This window comes from Tetrao urogallus (assembly GCF_951394365.1).
Source record: "Tetrao urogallus genome assembly, chromosome: 19".
NCBI classification, from domain to species: Eukaryota; Metazoa; Chordata; class Aves; order Galliformes; family Phasianidae; genus Tetrao; species Tetrao urogallus.
This window is the reverse complement of record NC_136832.1, coordinates 8,621,927-8,640,214: the sequence shown is the minus strand read 5'-3', so window position 1 is coordinate 8,640,214 and position 18,288 is coordinate 8,621,927. Positions and strand designations below refer to the sequence as shown.

At 46.8% G+C, this 18,288-nt stretch overlaps 1 protein-coding gene across 1 annotated transcript in view; it reads right to left on the bottom strand.

The window, feature by feature from the left end:
• DAB2IP (DAB2 interacting protein) overlaps positions 1 to 16,127 on the bottom strand; it is a gene marked incomplete at its 3' end in the record, with an annotated part of 120,335 nt that extends 104,208 nt beyond the window's left edge. Inside the window, exons 1-2 of the mRNA XM_079544594.1 lie at positions 16,028 to 16,127; positions 855 to 958 (exon numbers count right to left, since the gene is read on the bottom strand). Coding sequence (XP_079400720.1) covers positions 855 to 923 — 69 coding nt within the window. The 5' untranslated portion in view covers positions 924 to 958; positions 16,028 to 16,127. The remainder of the gene's footprint in view (positions 1 to 854; positions 959 to 16,027) is intronic.
• Positions 16,128 to 18,288: the final 2,161 nt, after the last annotated feature.

Here is an 18,288-nt window from a genome sequence, read left to right as displayed (position 1 = left end):
TGATCTCTGAGGCATGACAGGGCCTAAAAATCTCTAAAGCTGTGAGCCAGCCTGCACAGCCCAACTTACAGCAGAGCAGGCAGGCAGGAAGTGCAGAGCTCTGTGGTTGGACTCCCTCCTCTTTCAGATTCTGCAGTGAAACTCTTGGCAATAACTCTGACCTAGGCACATCTTAGACCTAGGGCTCAGCAACAACAGCTCCCTTGGTCAGCCACTAACTGACTTCTTTGTGTCCTTGGCTCCCTTATTTGTAATGGACACAGTAGTTCCCATCCCCACGGAGTTCAAAGACCCGGTTTGTTCTGTTTGTGTTTGGTATCACTGTTACTCATGTTAGTGGTGCTGCTCTTTTCCACTCCCCAATGACTTCCCATTCTTTACCTACTGTTATCACAACAAAACAGCAATGTTAGCAGAGAACTGCAAAACAAAATGACTGAAGAAATGTAAAACAGAGAATGGCTCCTCCTGGCTCCTGCTAGGAGAGGATAACAGTTTCTGGGGAGCCATCAGCCTGGCAGGCTCTTTGTGTAGAAGCTTCTGTAGAAGGATGAGGATGTAAGGTAGTTTCAGAGTGGGGAGTACATCTATGAATAAAGTGCATGACCCAAGGATTCACAAATGAAACCTCACTGGGAAAATCTTTCAAATGGAACAACTCACCCAAACCTGCTCTGGATTCTAATACAAATCTTGTTGCTTTACAAAGAAACATTTTACAGCTGCTTGTTGCTGACAGTATCCAACAATACCATGTGTACTCAGTAAGAGGTAGCCAAGCTGTTCCGTGTACAGCACCGCCTCGACTCCCGGGCTGAGTGAATCCTCCTCCCTTGCAGCAGGCAGACACTCACCGTGACGCGGAAGGGCGTTGTGGCTGCAGGCTCCATGGTGGGGTTCCGCTCCGCCACCCCGCTGGGCATCGTGCGCCTCTGCCCACACCTCTCGGGGGGGGACTCTGTGGATGGCAGAGGAGACAAAGGAGAATTACAACATATAAGTGCAGGAATGGCAGCAGGCCGCGCAAAATGCAGCTCCTTCCTTTGAGGTGCCCTTGCAAATGAGCCAGCGCCACCATCGCGTTTCCTGCAGCCGCCCAGAACAATGTTCAATCAGCAAGACTTTCACCTCCAACAATTAGCATTTTTTACAAAAGCGTAACCTTCAGATGATGCCTGACAGGTTGGCATTATCGTTATTTCCTGTCTGCAGATGAGTAAACAGAAAACACAGCCAGCTGAGTGACAATTATATGCAAAGTACAGATGCTTGTACATGTGGACGTCATACTCCCAAGGGAAACTGCTGATGGGGTTACAGGCACAGGGTGTTTCAGTTCTCTAATTCCTCCAGAGATTTCCTCTTGACCACTTTTGAAGGACAGTATGGATTTGTAACCAATTTATTTACTAAACAATACGGAATCCAAGCAAAGGCAACAGTAAATTAGCAGCTATTTCAGAGTGACACCACAGAGCGCATTTTTCCCACAGCTGTTCCTTTTTCAAAAAATTGGAGAGCACAAAAATGCCCACAAAAAAAGGAGCTGACGTAAACTTGGGGAACTCATTCTAACACAGTTTCACGCACAACAGGAATGCCCACGAATGACATCATTACTATGGATCCTGGGAATGAGTAGCCTGTAGAATACCTGCTGCACAGGGAAATCTGACGGCAGAGGCTGCTAAAGGGAGGCTTCTACAAATCAGCGTGCAAAGAAATCTAAAGATGGAACAGCCTATCCTTCAGATTTTCTCAGACAATTATATTCTCATAACTAATAGTACTTAGAGGCTGTTTGTTTGCCAATTCTCAGCCTCTGCCATCTGCAATTCGCTGCAATCAGGTCTTGGCAAGGAATGCTGTCCCCTTAGCAAGGCCTTCCCCTTGCCAAGGTCTGCTGTCACCCAGGTTCTATAAGAAACAATCAATAGCTGCAATTCCACTCAACAGTTCCTGAGAAGTACCCTTAGCTACTGCAAAGGGACAGACTGCAGATTCCTACTGCAGACTGGATGGGTGCTCAGTGTCATCTTCCTTGGTTGGCAATCCCACCTGTATTTCCTCACCAGTCACCCTGCAACCTCCCCAAGAGCCCAACGGCCAAAGTCAGCCAGCTCAGTGCTTTCACAACTCCTGGCCAAGCCCTCTGATTGCTTCCTTACTTTCTCTGCAGAATGCTGCACTTTGAATCTCAAGGAACAACCAAGTCCTTTGGTACCTCCTCTTTCCATATTCAGGCTCCCAGTGCCTCCCTTTGAACAGTGGCCTTTTAGGGGCTGTCATAAAGGAGCAACTGGAATACAGAACTTTGGAAGTGAATTCAAGACCACAAGATGACCAAATAAGCTGCTTTGCATTTTCTTGATGACCAGACCAATAAATACCGTATAAAGCACTTCTCATATGCATGGCTGGAAAACAGGAATGATGGGATTAGGTGAGAAGCAGCTGCAGGTCAGAGCTGAGCCTCCTGCACGGGACAAGGATGGGCAGTTTTGCACAGCACTGCCTTCCCTGCTGTGGGATGTCAGAGCACAGCACAGCTTTCTGCTGCTGCAAACTCTCGGTCTGCTTCCTCCTCTAACCACACAGGTCAGACCTCCTCAGAAGAAAGGACAGTGTGTTATGACCCAGGGCTGATTAATACCTGGCTCTAATGTCACTGCACTGAAGTCACAAACTGTTCTCTTAAATCATTACTCTGTGATTACGATCTGCCCAAAGCAAAGCTGGCTGGCACAACTCCGACCCAGAGCAAAGCACAGAGGTGGGTCAGCAGCAATGCCTCTTGTTCTCAAGCTTACAGTCACTGCTCCATGCTAGCCTTATATAAGCACTGTGGGGATCACTGGAGGAGACACATTACAAAACTCTTTATAAGAAACCAGAAATAACTAGAAGGAGGACTGGGTGTGGAGGGAATTATTTGTTTCAAAGGGAAATTTTTTATTTTAAAGAGAAGTAAAAGTGGCATGCAAGTAAATTAGCATCTCCTTACTAGCAGAAATACACAGCAGAGCAGTTTTTGCTCACTGACAAGTAAGGATATGTACAGGTTGAAGCAGCCCTTTTCTGGTGAGAAGAAAGCTCCCAGCCAGGCTGCCATGCATGGAGAGTAGAGCAGAGGAGCAGCAATGGGAGCTGTGAGGCAGCAATAACAAACCGCTGTGTATCCACCAGGAGCAGACAAAGAAATGTCTTAATTTAGAGCAGACGTTTATGTTAGCCACTGGAAGAAGTCTTCTCCTGACGCAGATAGTAATATATTGGAATTGACCATCTATGTACATTTAAGCCTATCCCAAACTCAGTGGGCCAGAGCTCTCCTGGTGATGCCATGCTCAGCACACAGAGCTCCTTCCCCAGGCACAGAGCTGGCAGGTGCTGCTCTGAGGCACTCCTTTATTTTCTGTGATTCCTGGCAGATTTGCACTCGTGCACAAGGTGAGCCAGCTACAGAGATCAGGTTCAGCATCTGCCATTTCCAGCAGCGCTGTCTATTAGCAGACAACATCCTCACCAGCCACTGAATTTCTCTGTTAGCCAAGTACTATCCCTCAGCTCACTGAAATTCCAGGATTATACCTTCTATTTGTCCGCTTATTTGCTCTAGATTTGATCTGACCTGGGGATTTACCACGCGCTATCTCAGGACGCTATTTGCTGACACAAAGTCCTCAATTTGTTATGAACTGAAAACCTCCAAACCTCTCCTTCATGAGACAGAGACCCAAAATCCCTGGAGTCGTCCTCACGAGATGAGGATGATAGTGCAGCAGGAGGGCTGTGTGGAGCAGTTCTGGGGCACGGCGAGGAGCCCCTGCAGTGCTGCCATTTCCACCACCTACAGCACTGCCCCGATAAAGGAACATAAATAGCATAAATACAGATGAGCAGTAAGACGTCTCACTGCTGTTGGACAGCCGGGTCCACCTAAGCATATTTTCTGGTCTAGAAGCTCTTGGAAATCTCAGTATGAGACTGGAAATGGTTCATAGGTTGCTCTGAGAACTGTGCTATTGTAGCAGCGATTCCTCATCTACATTCCTCCCCATTACCAATGGCACTTTTGGGCACTTTGCTCACACAGTGACACCAAGCACTGCTACTCACATTTGCTTTTACTTCCCATGTGCCTATTGCAGCCCATGTCCCACAGCTCCCAGGCCTGCAGTGCTGTGGCTGTACTGGGCTTGGGCTCAGTATTGTGCAAGCACAGGTGAACCCAAGCAAGAAGAAACAAACAAAAGTGCTTCCTGCTTTTCCAAATATTTACAGAAGGCTGTGATGTTTTGGGTTTCCCACACTGCAGCATAAGATCTTCAAAGATAATCATCTTTGCAATTAACAAAACCCAAAACCTCCCCTAAGTTATCAGACATAGTCTGGTCCACAGTGCCTTTTGGTGCATACTGTGCTTGGAGTTTTTATAAGCTGCCGGGGTTGGAATGCATCCCACTGAGTTCACTGCCAACAGAAGGACACGCAGTGTAAACATTACGCATTAATTCAGGTCCTAGGGCTTATGAACACTTCTGAAACTGTTTCTGTACCACAGTAAACATACTTGATAACTAATTCAAGGCATCTGAATTAGCAGAATAATTAATCCTCACTACTATTCCATGCTTGTTCTTCACACTGAGAAATTGTTCCAGAGCAACAAGCCCCGGGGCTGCTGTGCTATCAGTGGTGGGACGGCACGAGCATGGGTCACCCGCTCAGCATCACCGCCGTCCTCCTCAGACGCTGCTGCACAGCAGTCATTAAGTGCAACACACACAGTGTTAATACAGTTTACTTTTCACCTAACAAGTGAGATGCTCACACATTTGCATTACCTGCTCTTGTGAATCACAGCGAGTCCCGGAGATCGTCGGGATTACGCTCTTTTTAGTGGGAACGAAATACATCAGCTCCTCCTGCTTGCTCATCCCTCCTCACGCGCTCCCCCTCTCCTGCTGTCTGACACACGATTCCAGGGATCAGCCGGTGGAAGAGACAGCACAAACAAAGCAAAGAGACCCAGCTGGAATGAATAACCAACAAGCAGACGCTTCCCAGCAAGTCGATTTTCTGCTATGAAGCCGTTCCAACTCCAAGAGAGAAAGGGAGGTGCAAACCTGACTGAGGAGGTAGCAATGAGAAAACGTCTCCCTCGACTCACCAAAAGGAAGCTGTTCTTGTCAGCAGCACACATGCCATGGCACTCCGAACAAGCCAGGAATAAGAGAAGTGGAGATGATGACTTCATCGGAGGCAACAGAGGAGAGGTATGCCCGGAATGCTGGGCAGGCCAGCGGCTGGGGAGGCTCAGCAGGAGGCTGGGAACCGCCAGGTTCCTTCACAGCACCACCGTGATGTGCTTTAAGGAACAGAGACTTGAGAATGCAAGAAAACTTCACCAGATCCTCAGGAGTTTCCTCAGAAAACTAAGAGCTCATCAGAACCCAAAGCTGATGGAACAGACCCTGCACGCAAGGCTTGGCGAGGGCAGGCTGGCTGCTGACCTGGGCAGTGACCCAGCAATGGAGGTGTGCTCTGCTCTGCCAGCCCTCCCCGTGCTGCCCCATTGGAGCGGGGCTCTGCAGCACCTGCCTGGAGCTGCGGCAGGGCGGAGTTTCTGCGAAACCAGAGGGAACAGGAATTACCGGTCTCCTGCTCACACAATTACCCTTTGTGAATTAATTTTATTGCTTAATGAATTTAGCTGTTACTTCTCTAATTTCAGCATTATCTAGTAACTCCTTGTCACACACCCAACAGAGGAGAGGAGGAGGTGCACACTGTCAGAAGTGATTTATTTCCCGTGGCTCACAGTAGCATTGATGAGTTAAAACAAATCCCTGGAGAGGAGATGTTTGCAGTGTTTGTGTGATTCAGAACAAACAGAAGAGGTTGGAGGAGAATCTGCGTTTTGAGGTGGCCACGTGAGTCCAGGAGGGAAGATGGAGCTTTCGTCTGAACCCAATGGCCTATTTAGAAGATGCTGTTGGAAAAGTGGCACTTTTCAGAAGTGGAGTATTACCCTGGGAAAAAGTCAGAAAGCACTGAATTCAGCCACTTTTTTCCATCAAGAGGCAAGAATGGCTTGGGTGGGAAGCAGGGATGCAAGAACGTCTGCTTTCCAATGGGCAAAGATGAGTGCAGAGCCACTGACAGATCAGGAATGCTCACTGACACGACCTGCTCCTGTTCCGCTCGGCTGGACGTGCAATACAGATGTGAGGTCAGATTCTTTGCTCCGTTACCTGCACAGCTATTTATTGGAACATCTCACCCATCGCCTTAATGATTCCTTGGGGAATTCCAGCTGATCCCTCATTGCAATATTATGACCATTATGCCACATAAAATTAATTAAAAGTCAAGCCTTTATTAGGCAGTAAAATTGACTTTCAAGTAAAAATGGTTGAGAAGCAAAAGTTTAGGGCAGGTAATGATGCCCTCAGAAAAATCAGACTCATCTAAAAGCAAAGCTAATGAACATCCAGAATGGATACTCCCCAGGCTAATGAACGTTTGCGTCACCACCGCTTTTTATATTACAATAAAATTATTTCTTTCCACATCTGAGAATCCCTTGCTTAAATACACTGTAAATCTGTAAAGCAGAGCAATGTCACTGCCTGCACCCAGGACTCTCCCACATCAGAATCTGTGATTTACTCCCCGCTCACTTAGCACTCATGCTCTCCTGCTCTCACCAGCTTCTCAGACAATTAAGGATGTTTACAGAACTACAGCTTGTAAAAAAAAGTCTCATTTATCTAACCATTTAGTTAGAAAACACCAACAGCAACAAGGGATCATTAGTTGCCCTTTGTGCCACACTCTGGCACAAAGCCTTTCCCGCACCCATCACAGGCTGTTGTTGTGCCTACAACTGATGCTCTCCACAGTGATGGCACCAAACATGTTCAAGCCTCTCACCTTTACCTTTGTTTCCCTCACAGATGACATAAGTGTTACAAAACCACTGTAATGAGCTTAAAAGAGGGACTGCCATCCTCTGACCAACTGTGCCACTGCCTGGAAGTACAAAGAGGCATCTGAATCAGAGAACATCCTGAGTTGGATGGGACCCAGGAGGACCACAAGTCCAACTCCTGGTCTGAACAGAGCACCTACAAATCAAAGCACATCTGAAGCACCAGCAAGAGTCCTATTGACCTCTGTGGCTACGAGTGCGGTGCCTGGAGCAGTTGTGCAGCTGAAGAGCTTTATTTGGGCTGGCTGGAAAACAGAAAACAGTTCAACTCATAAAGAACATTGGGACAGACTGTTTCCCATCAGTTAAAGAGTACGACTGTGTTCCCTCACAGTAGGACTAACATTTTCTGCAAGAAGAGCTTCTTTTTCTTTGTTAAGTAATGATTTTTAGATGTGTTGACCCTTGCCATAGCACACGGTGCACTTTAATGGATCTCATGTCCTCTCCGTGCCAGGTTTTGAGATAGCACGGACTGAATGATATCTAACATTCCTCATATCACTCCTCAGCAAGTGCCATCAGCGGCTCTGGAATCCAGTAGTTCAAAAAGCAGTGCCATTTTTTTCTGTCTACTCAAAATGCACCCATTTCTCTGTTTTATTTGCTGTCACCCAGCACTGCAAAACTGAGCAGTGCATTCAGAAACAGATCCACGTGCAAAAGTAAGAGCCAAGTGCAGGGCCTTGCCCTGGTGCCTGAGTGGCCACAGGGACAGAATACACAGCCTCCAGAAAACTAACCCCACTTTCACAAATAAGCAGTAAATCACACTGATTGAGGAGCCCTCATTACAACCTCAATTTTTACTGTCTTGTATTTTTAATTAGACATCTGTAATATATACTTGGTATTTTTTATTCCTTATTTATCAGTCTTGGAAATAAAATATGTATGATATTTATCTTCCTCTGGTGTGATGTCTAGAGAACAAGCTCGTCTTTTGCTAACAGCATATCATTAGGAGCCTTTTCTCCAGGGTAAAATTGAAATCAAACTCGGATTTAAAAAATACATCAGAAAAAAGATGAAGCTGTAGCCTGGCTGGGGACCAGATGGGAGAGACTGCTACTGCCCTGGTTAAACTGGAAAGGATGATAAAGTGAAGTGGAACATCAGCTTCCTCCTATGTGATGATAAAGACAAGCAATGTGGAGTTTGCAGAACAAGAAGTCAGCTCAGGGGAGATTTAAATTAGATTCATCCATCATGCTTAACATTTCTGCAGAGATTCTGAACCGTTACCGTGCTGCTTTCTTGCAGCACTTTATCAGCATGGCTGCCTATTCACAGACATCATCCAGGGCAAAGGAGAGACTTCTATATTCTGTCATATGTGGCTCTGCAGATGTAAGCCGTGCCACCCATCCACACCATGGGGACAGGTGGGGGCACAGCATCCCCTGCCCAGGATGCTCTGCAGCCTCTGGCCGTGCTCTGCCCGTACAGCTGACATGGCTGCTGCAAGGCCTGCTGCCCCATTACAGCCCCCTGCCAGAGAGCTCACAACTCCACCTGACTTCTCTATCAATTGCTCCTTTACTTCAATGCAAATTTCAGTTGGATGTTTAAGCTGGGTCTCATTTTGGCTTCCCCCGAGCTCCTGCCTGTTCTTAATCCACGCTCCCACCTGTCTGTGCACCTGGCTGGGGTCAGAGCTCACTGCTTTTCTTACAAGTCTGTCTGTAATCCCTTTTGCCTTCTGCTCAAGGTCCACAATGGTAACGCAGGTGAGATGGGAGCCGCACAGTCGCAGTGCAGCCATGCCTGTGCTCCCACCTGCACGGCCCAGCTCCTCGGTGGGCTGCTCTGCAGGGCAGAGCTTTGCGGATGGGAAGCACGGAGCAGCCCAGGGCAGCCCGCACTGCGTGGGAAGCAGCAGCAGATGCACACAGAACTTGGTGCAGGGTAATTACGAGGCCTTTTTTGCAGTCGTGCGTGGTGACTGCTCCAACAGGTCTGAACCGGCAAAATGAATATTAAATAAATAAACACTTAATTTATAAGCATGATTCATCAGAGATTTCATCTTCTACAGCAAAGAAACAGATGTTCCATTGATGGCACTTCATTAGAGAGATAAATGGGGTCACATACATATCTCCGTTCACATCCATCTGCATAATAGACCAAACATTAAGATTTGAAATCCACATAGCACATGCAGCTCTTACATCAGCCTGAAAGACTCTTAATGCCCAGAGCCAATTAATCCGAGTTAGATTGCCTTGACATTGCAGGAGCTTCAGTGTTGTTCACAAAAGCAGAATGCAGTTTCACTTGGAGAAGAACAGATTTCACCTAACTGGATGGGAGTCATAGTTGGTATCTGCTGGACAAAATGCAGTGTCTTTACCAATGATCTCCCAGACAGCATTAAAACACAACAGTGACAGAAAGCCTGAAAACACAGCTTCCTGCAGTTAGAATCCACCAGGGTCAGGAGGGCTACCGGCAGCTTCGGGTCACAGAGGTGTTCTGTTTTTCCAGGGCTTTCTGCAGGATGCCTATGGGGTGCTCTGCTCCTGAGGGGCAGCCTTGGTTCCCTCAGCACTGAGCTGCAGAACTGCAGGACCTTTTAGCACTCACGCTGAACTGCAGCCACTCTCTGTAGGAAGGTTGATGCACCACACCCCACTCAGAAATTTTCTGTGGGAATTCACCCAAAATTCAGCTGGTCCTAGAAGTAAAGCTATTTAAATGAACACAAGTCTTCTCACTTTAAATATGCCGACCAGACTGGGATTTGTTCCCATCCAAGGGTACGAAGGTAATAACTGTTAACCTTTGACAGCTAAAAATGTAAAGGGAAAATATCTTTCATTTAAAACTTGCTCGTTTGGTTTCCATGGCCACTGCTTAATCACGGAGGATGACTATTACTTGTTACTATGGCAACCAAGAAGCTTAAGAAGCATCCTGTAATTTAACTCCAGATGCCAAATTTTACAGCAGTCCACCTATTACCACATTTGGGTACTTCAGAACAAGACCAGGCTTGATCTCCTACACTACAAGAAATTCATTGGCGCAGAAGTGCTGCAAGAAATCAAAAGTGTGAGCACATAATGTACAAAAGGAACTTGCACTTGAAATAAATTGGTTTCTTCAAAAAGAAACATTAAGTGCTCAACATCTGAGGAATCCTTTTTCAGCATTGATGTTAATGAAGCGAAACTTTGGCCTTCCTTATTCCTGTCAATGTTTCTCAAAGCCTACGCAGTAGCAGCGCATGTATTTCCCCAAAGTGAATGCTTCAATGCTCAACCTAAAATGCACTTTGAAAGTAATGCTAAGTAGCCAATAGTTATAAACCACAAAGCTTTGCCACCAGCACTGCCAGGAAATCCCACACCAAAAGCTCTGTCTGCAATGGGTGTGGGGAGATGGGGCTTCCAGAGATGACCCGTGGTGATCACTGTTCCTTGACACTCACCTGTTCTACACTGGTATTAATTCACAGATTTAAAGTCATCCATTTCTACATTTGGTTCCCAAAGAGGTCAGGGGAAACTCAGTTTGAAAGTCCGACCCTGAGGCTGTATGCAACAGAGAACTGAATGAGGAAGTTCTGAGTTCCGCATACATATTTTAATGTGCGTACACACAAACACATGAGCAATTAATATCTGAATTCCAAGCATTCTCTGCAGTGTTAAAAAGAAAGCAAACTATCCTCAGCTCGTGTCTGAAGTGAAAAAAGCAAAATTGATAATGACCAAATATGGGAACTGACCCAGCTAGTTCCCATCTCTATTGAGACCAGAGTAAATGAAAGGATTATAGAGTGCCTTCAGTGCAATAACTTAAGGGATTAGTGGCATGCTAGAAGACCTCTGAGGGAAAATACAGGTTTAAAAGCTTTAAAAGGCAGCTCTGTGTCTAAATTGTTTGGACTGCCACAGCTGTAAGGACACAAACATACTCCAATACATCAGAGCTCAGGAAAACCGCCCTAAGCATGCTGTTGGAAGCTGTACCCTTTTGGATGCAGGCCGGGTTTTTAACCTCTCTCACTTATTACCTGTAGCTTTTAGATAACAACTCATTCTGCATTGCTTGGGAGCAACTCTGCTGCTTATTTCCTTTTGGAGCAATAAGCCCCTCCTAGCAACGCTGCCGGGGGAAAGGGAGGCTCCTACCAGAAGGAAAGGACGTGGAAAAGAGATAAGCAGAAGATGAGCAAAAATAGACAATGGTCAGACTTCAAGTTGCCTAAAAAGTGCTGAAAATCCCCAAATTTCTGCCACGGGATTAAGTGGGCTGCTCCTTGGAAAGTAAATTCCTAAGCTACTCTTAAGCAGGATTGACAACCCTGACAATTTCATCCAGACTTTTGCTGTTTCTGTTTATCTCTTACAGATGCCATTTCTGGGACAAGTGGGACTTACAGGTAGGAACTATGGTTAAGATTTCAGAGAAGCAAAACTCCCACGTTCTCTTGCTACCCTGGGGCAGAGAGAAAGTCAGAGAAGAATCCAGAGCTCCTGCAGCTGGTGCCACCACTGTCACTGACCACCTGTAGGACTCCACAGCCATCCCTGAACATCTCACTGGTTAGATGAGAACGCATCTACCTGAGGCTTCTTTCATTCTGGGAGCAAATACAGCAACGTCTCAGTTGGAGCACTACTGCTAAACATAGAAGGGCTGACAGTGAATATTTCTCACCAACAGTCCAGCTTACAGAATCCCATCACACACGTTTATAACTGGACTCAGCACTCCCAGCTCTTACATGAAGCAGTTGCTTCTCTGATGCTTTTTAGATAGAACACCAGCAGGTGTGGTGGTGGGTGATGGATGGACTGCGTGGTCTTAGTGGCCTTTTCCAATGGTAACGATTGTATGATTCTGTGATTGTATCTGAGAAGAAACACGAAACCTTCAAGATCAGGAAATCAAACTGTTATTGAGTTCTCAGCAGTATGACGACAGCTGATCGCCTACAGAGTTCTACAGAAGGAAGAGCTGAAGCCAAAGCTGCATTCGATTCAAATCACTATTTCTAATTCTTCTGACTAAGAATTCAGACAGCTCCTGCCTCGGTCCCACTGAGACAAATTAGCAACAGAAGGTGGTTTCTTAGGAGAGGTGGTTAATCATGGGCAAAAAAATCACTTACAACAAATGAGAAGAATAAGTGATGGAGAAGTTCCTTATTTCCACAGCATCTCCTTTTGGAGAATATGCAAATATAGTGTACAACATATTTTCATTTATGACAAGACGAGAGAAGGATGCATGAATTTTCAGTGTGGTTTAGTTAGAAAGCAAGCCTGGGTACAGCCTCCTCATGTCATTCTGTGGCACGTTGGAACAACAACTATTATTACCATAAAGAAAAACATGTCAATGCTTCCAGTTTTTAAATAAATGATTCAATAATTAAGCAATTTACTCGTAAATGCTCAGAAACATAACCTCACACTCACAAAATACTGAGCTTCCAGAGCACACAGCCTGCAGAGCAGCTGGATCTGAGGCCGGTGAATGGAGCACCCTTGGCAGTTTCCATGAGGAAACTGAATTTTCAGAACAGTTGCCCCTGAGCCCTGCTTCATCATTATGGCCGTAATTAAGAAGTGGCAGAGATAGCAGGAAAGGGCCACAGAGCAGCACACAGCAGGCAGAGGCAGATGACGCTTCTGAATGCTGATATATTCTGATGCTGAAGTATTTTCCTTCTGCCCTCTCTGCCTCCCAACGCCTTCTGCTGCATTGGATGGATCACCTGGTAGTAATCATAATTATAGCCATGATTCCTCACATATTTACACACATCTCCGAGCTGAACAGATGGTCATAGGCAGATATGGGGATTTTATAGGTCTTTCTAACTAATGTACCTGTAGTACATTATGCCCAAATCCCTGCGGAAGGCAGAGCCAGGAGATATCCAACATTATCATCATTGTAACAAAATATAACAGTGGAGTGAAACCTGTCCTGTTTATCCATCATCAGACTACAGGAATTTCTGTGTGCTGGAGCCTCCTAGCAGCATGCCTCCCTGCTCTGGCCTGGTTTGCCACCCCATCAGTGTCAGCCCTTCCCAGCTGTTCCAGGCCTGGGCACACGAACAGGAGATGAACAGGAGATGAACAGGAGATGAACAGGAGATGAACGTGCCCTGGGCAACAGGGCTGGCCAGAGAACTCTGAATTCCATGAATAGCGGATGGCATCATATGAGACATCAAATAAGCTGGCTGTCACTGCAAACACCTGGCAGTGAGACAGATTTTTCTGCACACTACATCAGATCGTGTCCATCTGGAGTCCCAACAGAAAGCAGTCCCCAACTTTCCTTAGAGACTTGCATAGAAAATGCAAATTCTGCTCACTCTGCTTGTCTAACACGCACTGCAGCACACTTTCCTGAGGCAGCGGCCATCTCTTCCTTGCTCCCCCCGCAGCAAGACCCACTTCCCCAGCAGCCAGCCCTCATGGCCGCAGCCCGGCGCTGCCTTCCTCGGGCGAGCAGCATCCCGCAGCCACACTCCGAGCTGAGCGATCTGCCTTTGCCCCTGACGGGCTGGCAGAGAGAAGCGGCAGAATCTGAGCACGTGCGTTTCAACACCGCCTCTTCCTTACTCAGAGAGCCTGGCAGACACAAACCAGGCGGGCTCCCGGCGGCCCGGCGCCGCAGCGCAGTGGCACGGAGCGGGGCTGGCAGCAGATGGCAGCACCTGCACCTCCCGGGAGCCGCATCCGCGGTTGGTGCGGTGCTGCGAGCGCTTCCAGATGTCGGAGAGGACGTGTGCCAGCAGAGATCTCCTCCTCCTGCTAAATGTGTTACAGCTGTTTGACCCCCAGCAAGCCCCCTGGCCCAGAGCTTGCTGCCGGCCTGCTGGGCAGCACCGCGTGGAGAAGCTCAGCCTGCGGGCCTCACTGCTGCAGCGCCCAGCTGCATCCATGGTGCTCTGTGTGGATGGATTGTGGCAAAGGGGAGAGAGACTTGCTGAGGAAACGGCCTGGAAACAAGCAAGTGGCAAGATAGACTACAGCCGATTCCTGTAAAAGCTCTCCAGTACTCATGAGATTGTGATAACTTTCCATTAAGAATATCTGGTCTTTGAACATCTTAGCTAGCAATGGGAAATGACACTGCATATGAGTACTTGAGAGGGTGATCCTCAGTTCCTTCCTTGTTCAGGCTTGTAGGCTTTGGGAATTATCATGACATTAAAACCAAAAGCAATTGTCCACTGGCAAAAATTCTGCATTCTGCTCTTCCTTCACTCTGCCCAGACCGCCTCCAGCTCCTGGACTGGGCCCTACACACCCCAGGACCTTGCAGCTCAACACCATTCCTCTACAACTTGCTTAACTTGCTTTCTACATCTCTTAAATATAGAAAATGGCATATAGAAAATGAAAATTCTTGTCCAGATTTTGCAAATCCCTGTAAGATCTACGGATGAGAAGAGCTAAATGAGTGCAGAGCATTATGATTCTCCTAGCAGGCAGGAATCCTGCATACGTGTGACAAACACAAAATACTCAGGGAGGGATCAACAGCAAGAAGATTTCATTTAGTTCTAATCCAATTTCTTACAAACATTAGGGCTCATTTCCATTTCAATCAAATCTGCTTGCATATTCCTTGTGCTCATGACAATTTATGCTCATAAGTTCATACTGGGTTACCTAAGAGAAATGAACACATCTTGTTTGTCTCGGTAACTGAAAAGACAGTAAAATATTTTGGTTTTGAGCAGGATGTGAATAAAGGGGGATGAGGAGCTGTTACACACTTGTGGATCTACAGACACTCCTCTCTGACAGGCAGAACAGAAAAAAAAACCAAAACAAAACCATGGAAAGAAAAACTCTGTTTTGCTTATAGGAAAGGATGAGGCTCAGGGAGTGATTTAGCTTCCTATTGTTTTCCCAGTAATGATTCCACATCCAGAAAAAGTACCGTAAGTCAGGGGAGGAAGAGCACATTGTGTGAAGTTAAATTTTGCACTCCTGGGGTCAGCTCTGCAGTCTGCTGGTACACCCCATTAACCCCAGGGACAAAGTACCAGCCTGGATTTGCACACACACCTGATGGAGCACGAGGTGTTGCCAAAGCACTCTTTGCCACAGCTATTTATTCACACAAGAACGACAACTAAAAAGTTAGTTCACGGTCTTGATTGAGCTCAGGACTTTATAAATATGACAGGATTGCCACACTGGAGGCCAACCATGGCCCTCATCTTCCTTTCTGCAAAGACAGTTCAACACAGAACGACTCAGAGCCACCCGTCTCTTTGACTGCTTTAACAACAAGCACGAGCACCAACAGACGTGTATCTCACACTGCCAGAGAGAGCCAGAATAGCTTAGTTTTAAAAATGCATCTGGGTCAGTGGCTGCCTCAAGTAGAAGAAACGGGCTGCATGAGTGAGTATGCCCTACAGAAACATTACCCTGTGGACCTAACTCCTGCTGATGAGGACAAATAGGCCCTTTTAGTGCAGGATTTTTAAAAGCAAAGTGATTTGGGAATACAAGTCCCAGAGGTTTCCCCAGTGCCTCTGGAGCACAACCTGCAGGCTCTTAAAATTCTGCCCTTAAACTGTACTCAGCTTTGTAATGTTGAAACCCCTGGTGATACTCGGCCCGTGGAGAACAAGTTCCAGCAATTCATCTTGGCACACAGATACCATCTCTTAATCAAATATCTATAATCATCAATTAGGCCTCCAAACATCTCAGTTCGCTAGAAAGAAATGGTTACCTTAATTACACATGCTGAAATAACCGATGGGTGGCTAACGGAGAAGATGGGATTAGTTACAGTTACACGAGGAGTTACAGCCAGGCTGCCCAGCTCAGCTCCATTCAGCAGCTCTCCCTCCCCTCTCATCCCTGCAGCACAAGCAATGGCCTTTTGCAAAGCCCCACACACGCTGCACGGGGAGCAGGCACACTTACATTCGCTCAGGTCACTCTTACACACAGGAACAAAGCTACCTGTAAGCATCAGCACGTATGTCTTTGCACTGCCAATTAAACAGAACTTCGTTGCAATTACCCCTACTAAGCGGCCTGTTCCGGCTCCGGGATCTGCTTCGCTGTCTCTGAAGTCGTGACCTCCGGAGCAGACGATAGTAGTAGGACGGTCTCCCAGAACTTTTCCTGCTGTTCATTGACATTTTTCTGTCTATTTTACACATACACGCATGCAGGCACAGGTTCACTCTCCCCTCTGGCAAAGTAGCAACAGTTCCAGCGTGTAATCAACGGGAGGTTGTTCTGTGCAGTGGAAAGGGAGAGGGGGGAAGAGGAACTCTTCACTTTACACATTTAAGAAGAAAAACAACAGGAAGAAAACATGAAAAAGACAGAGAGAAAAAAAAATAAAGGAACGCGGCACCGGAGTGCATGTCTCAGCAGAGGGAGGACTTGCAGCAAGCAAGATAGACTGTACTAACAATTCCTGCCCCCAAAAAGATAAGCGTGCTGGAGTTGGAATAGGAAGCCAGAGTTGGCCTGGGCTCTTGAAACATGAAGAAAAGGCTGGAAGAAATCCTGGACTGGATCGTCCCCACCGGACAGCAGCATCCGACCGAGCAGCACTGGAGGAAAGCAACGCCTGCTGCAGGAGAGCAGCCGGGCAGCCTCTGCCTGCCAACAGCTGCACGCTCCGGGATGGAGTGCCAGGCAGCCGGGCTGCAGCAGGAGGCAGCTATGGAATATGGGGCAGGGAAGGGTATAACGATCTCCGGGCTGTGGGACACATGTTAATAATCATCGTGGAGCAAAAGCCCCGGAAAATAAAGTGAAACTTGAGAGGGGAAAACTTTAATTAGAACTTGAATGAACAGAGCTCCAGACTCCCCTGGAGGCCCATTTCCTTTCAACATTCAAACTGAGTTATAGCACATCCCAGGAATTAGAGAAAGAGCCTATTTACCATTTGGGTTCTGATGGCAGTGAAGATTCTGTCTCCGGCTCATATTGCTCAATAAAATTACATTGCGTTGGGCAGAATTAACGCTTTAAACCATGGAAGAAAAGCAGAAAAGAAAACAGAATAACCAGACCAAAAATTGCACTCCAGACTTAGTTTTGAAAGGTCAGGTGAGAGGTGAATTGTCCATATTCCTCCACCAAAGCTCCTCTGTGGGCTGGCACAGAACGTGCTCTGCAGGACAAGCAGAGAGCACTGCAGAAACCCTGAGCCGTGGCCAAGGACTGAGCGTGCTGCCACTGCTCGCAGTTCGGCAGATAACAGAAACACCTCATTGGAGTGGGGTGAACTGGAAAACAACGTTTGCACAGTGCCTCTCTGTAGTGTGTCCTATTTCTCTTCTTCTTCACAGACATTTGTGCAAATGTATTTCTGTGGTATCTGTAGGTAGGACCAAGCAGGCTAGGCTGAGGACGAGCTGTGTTCCCTGCTTGCTGGAGCTTCTGCAGGAGTCTGAAAGCTTTCCTGGGTTTTACCGAGTTGTGTCTTCAGTAACAAGAGGCAGAAACCACCCGGCCTTGGTTCCCTGGTGTGACATCTCCTGTCAGTGCTTCATGTGGGAAACAAAAAGCCTTCCAGTTCTCCTGAGGAGTGTCCCTTCCTTATCACCAGCAATCCTCCCTTCTTTCAGCATTTTGTAAACTCACATAGTCGTAAAAAACATTAGAATTTTATAAAACCTGTGCTGTCTTATTTACAGATTTTGGAGGGAAAATATGGTATTCATCAGCAGAGAAAGACCCTGCCGGGACAGGAAACAAGCCTCAGTCTTCAGTAAAGTCCATGCCTGGTTTTGAGGCCACACGTAAGGAATTCAACAGCTTTTAGACTGCACAGGAATGAGCCAATCACTGGGGCAATGACAAGTTCAGGTCAAGGAGGGAGCTCCAGCTGGACAGCAGAGGCTCCATCCCCTGCTGCAGGGGGATGCTGCACGGGACATTGCTCTGCTTGCACCAGCTCCAGCTGTCACCCAGCCCCACAACACATCACAGCAAGAAGGAGAAGGCTTTGATTTACTGCACGTCCGCTCTCATCTTGTTATCCAGAATGTAGAGTTTTTTCATATTTGGGTAGATTAAAACACAAAAAATAATAAAGAAGTGAGAAAAAACATTTCCCAAGTGACGAGAGACTCATCCTGTGATTCAGTTTGTAAATAGGGCCAAGAACAGCTATAAGACAGCGATGGGAAAATCTGAAAATACTGAGGTTCAGTAACAGATCTATAGACAAGAAGCCAAATACTCATGCCTCTCTCTGAGTTTTGGTATCCTAATAATTGAGCTGGTAGCTTAAAAGAAGCTTTTTCCTGTTATGCT